Here is a 2,520-nt window from a genome sequence, read left to right on the forward strand (position 1 = left end):
GGTGGATTCGCTATTCAGAGGCGAAATGAGACTGGAATGGGATGGTCCTGGCAAATTGTTCTGATGAATGGGATTTTTGAAAAGAGACTTGATCGAAGTGACCAATTCGTGCACTGAGTGTGTCTCCACCCGATCTATACTTACAATCTTTCCGTGGATGCAATATGGGAATTATGAGTGTCGCACTACAATGCTTGCTCTGCTCACCACTCACTTGACTATCCTGGAAGCATGCTCTGTGCTCTTTCGTGAACTCTTATCTATACTAATTGCCTTGGACAAGTTGAAAAAACGTTCCTGCTCGTGTTATGTATATTCTTGTTATTTATATGAATTTTCTGAATTTCCCTGCTCTGTATTTAGAGATGAACTTACGCACGTGCATCCTGATGCAATAATATCTAATTTGCAATTTATTCTAATTACCCGACTGCCCGCGCAAATTAGTCATTTTATTGTCTACAAAATTGCGCTGAGTGACTACCAAAGAATATATTTTTTTTGTACAATCAAAAAGGAATTATCAAATTGAAATGTATACATGGGATGACGACCTCATTATTAACAATATATATATTAATTCAGTTATTCATTTATTCGTTTATATTATCATTAACATTTACTGACTCTGATTCTAGATACTTTGTTGCTGACTGTAAATGTAAAAGTAAAAAAAATTCAAAAGAAACACAAACATACATTTCATAGGGTAGATGAATGCTTATAAAACAGACCTACTTTTAAGCTCGCTTTTATTTCTTGAGAAAACAAATAAAATCTTATTGCTGTTAATTTTCCACACTAAACAGTAAAAGTTTATTAATTAGCCTTATTATGCCGCAAAAGATGGCATGAACAACCCACTTCAAACAGAGAAATATGCTGACGTAATCCACATCAATCAGTAAATACAATGAAAAATAAACTGCCCTATAGCACTACATATATATATACAATAAACTGCATAAAGCAATTTACAATGTATATTTTTAAAAATAAATTCCCTTCCAATATCTACACTTCCTAATTAATTTACCATTTAGCCTAATTAAACCTAACCAGTAATCTATGCATATAACTTTCATTTTGCATTTAAACTTTTGTACTGCTTGTGCAAATAAAGAATAATGTCACAATTACACGATTCAATTATTAAGCACTGTCTCCAATAACTATATGATGCTGCATCGCTTTTAAATTGAATATATCCATATATATATATATATATATGGTGCTATTATTTATCCAACCTTTTTTCTGAAAACAATTAAACAAGAGATAAATTTCAGACTTTTTCCCTAATTTTCCCTAATGTGAAAGTGCATGCAAACACAAGCAACAAGCAATTCTGCTTCATGCCATCAATGTTCTCATTCGTGTACTGACTGATGCGATAGACTGTATTTGAACTACATTTTATTGTACTAACACTTGAAAATTGCAATTTCATTTGTTTGAAAAACCTGATTTTCATTTTTGAAAATATATTTTCCAGAAATGCAGATAATAGAACAATTACGTAAGTATCAGTTTAAGTGAGCATCGTTTTCTTCAAATCATGCTAACATATATACATATACATATACATATATCTGCATCTATACTTATACACTGAAATTATAGAATTCAAATTTGAAAAACTAGAAAATCTGGATTACTTTTCCAATTTAAAATGTGAATCATTAAAAAATAACAAACGTAAATTACCCTTGATGGAGAAATTAATAATTTCAAATTAAACTATCAAGCTGAATGGCACTGCATGTTATTATTCAATCAATTTAATTATAATTTTCACTAACAAGCACGAAACAGTAGTCAATAAACCCTAAACAACGGTGACGACAACAACTTCAACAACAACAATAGCAATAGCAATAATAGCAATAATAGCAATAGCAATAGCAACAGCAACAACAGCAGCAGCAGCAGCTTCTGCAACAACAAGAACAACAATAATAACAGAAATGTTGATATAAAAGCTTTTTAAAATAATTTATATGTGAAAATTTTTTCTCTATCAAATTAATACAGTTGATAATTTTACAATAGCAGAGTTGTAAATTAGCATTGTTGAATTATTATTATTATTATTGTTGTTGTTGTTGTTGTTTTCTGAGAACAAGAGAAAATTCCCACATCATTCAAATAGCATGCATCATCATCATCATCATCATCATGTCGCATGTCAAACTGCATCAGTAACGCTGAGCCATTTACAAAAAGACGCGTCATACATATTCATTCATTGTATAATTATTACTGTGCTTTTGTATTCATTACATAGGGGGCAATTAAAATTCAACGATGAATATAGCTGCTGCTATTTGATAAACAGAAAAAGGAACAAAATACGCAAAGAGAAAGAATAAGAGCGCGCAACTGGGGCTAGCATTCATTTGATGTTAATTAAAAAAGAATAAAAGCAAAATTACCAACACGGTCGTTGAACAGTCAGTTAGCCTTTAGCTGAAAAACGACGTCCCTTTTCAAATTTACTTGTACAAAAATGTGAAATGG

At 31.0% G+C, this 2,520-nt stretch overlaps 1 protein-coding gene across 1 annotated transcript; it reads left to right on the forward strand.

The window, feature by feature from the left end:
• Positions 1-67: 67 nt before the first annotated feature.
• On the forward strand, positions 68-1,385 carry Tsp_14115 (conserved hypothetical protein). The gene is made up of 2 exons (XM_003370811.1): positions 68-310; positions 1,290-1,385. Exons 1-2 carry the CDS (start codon positions 68-70, stop codon positions 1,383-1,385), a joined length of 339 nt encoding a protein of 112 aa, XP_003370859.1.
• The last annotated feature ends 1,135 nt before the right edge of the window (positions 1,386-2,520 follow it).

Source organism: Trichinella spiralis, assembly GCF_000181795.1.
Source record: "Trichinella spiralis strain ISS 195 chromosome Unknown Scfld486, whole genome shotgun sequence".
Taxonomy (NCBI): domain Eukaryota; kingdom Metazoa; phylum Nematoda; class Enoplea; order Trichinellida; family Trichinellidae; genus Trichinella; species Trichinella spiralis.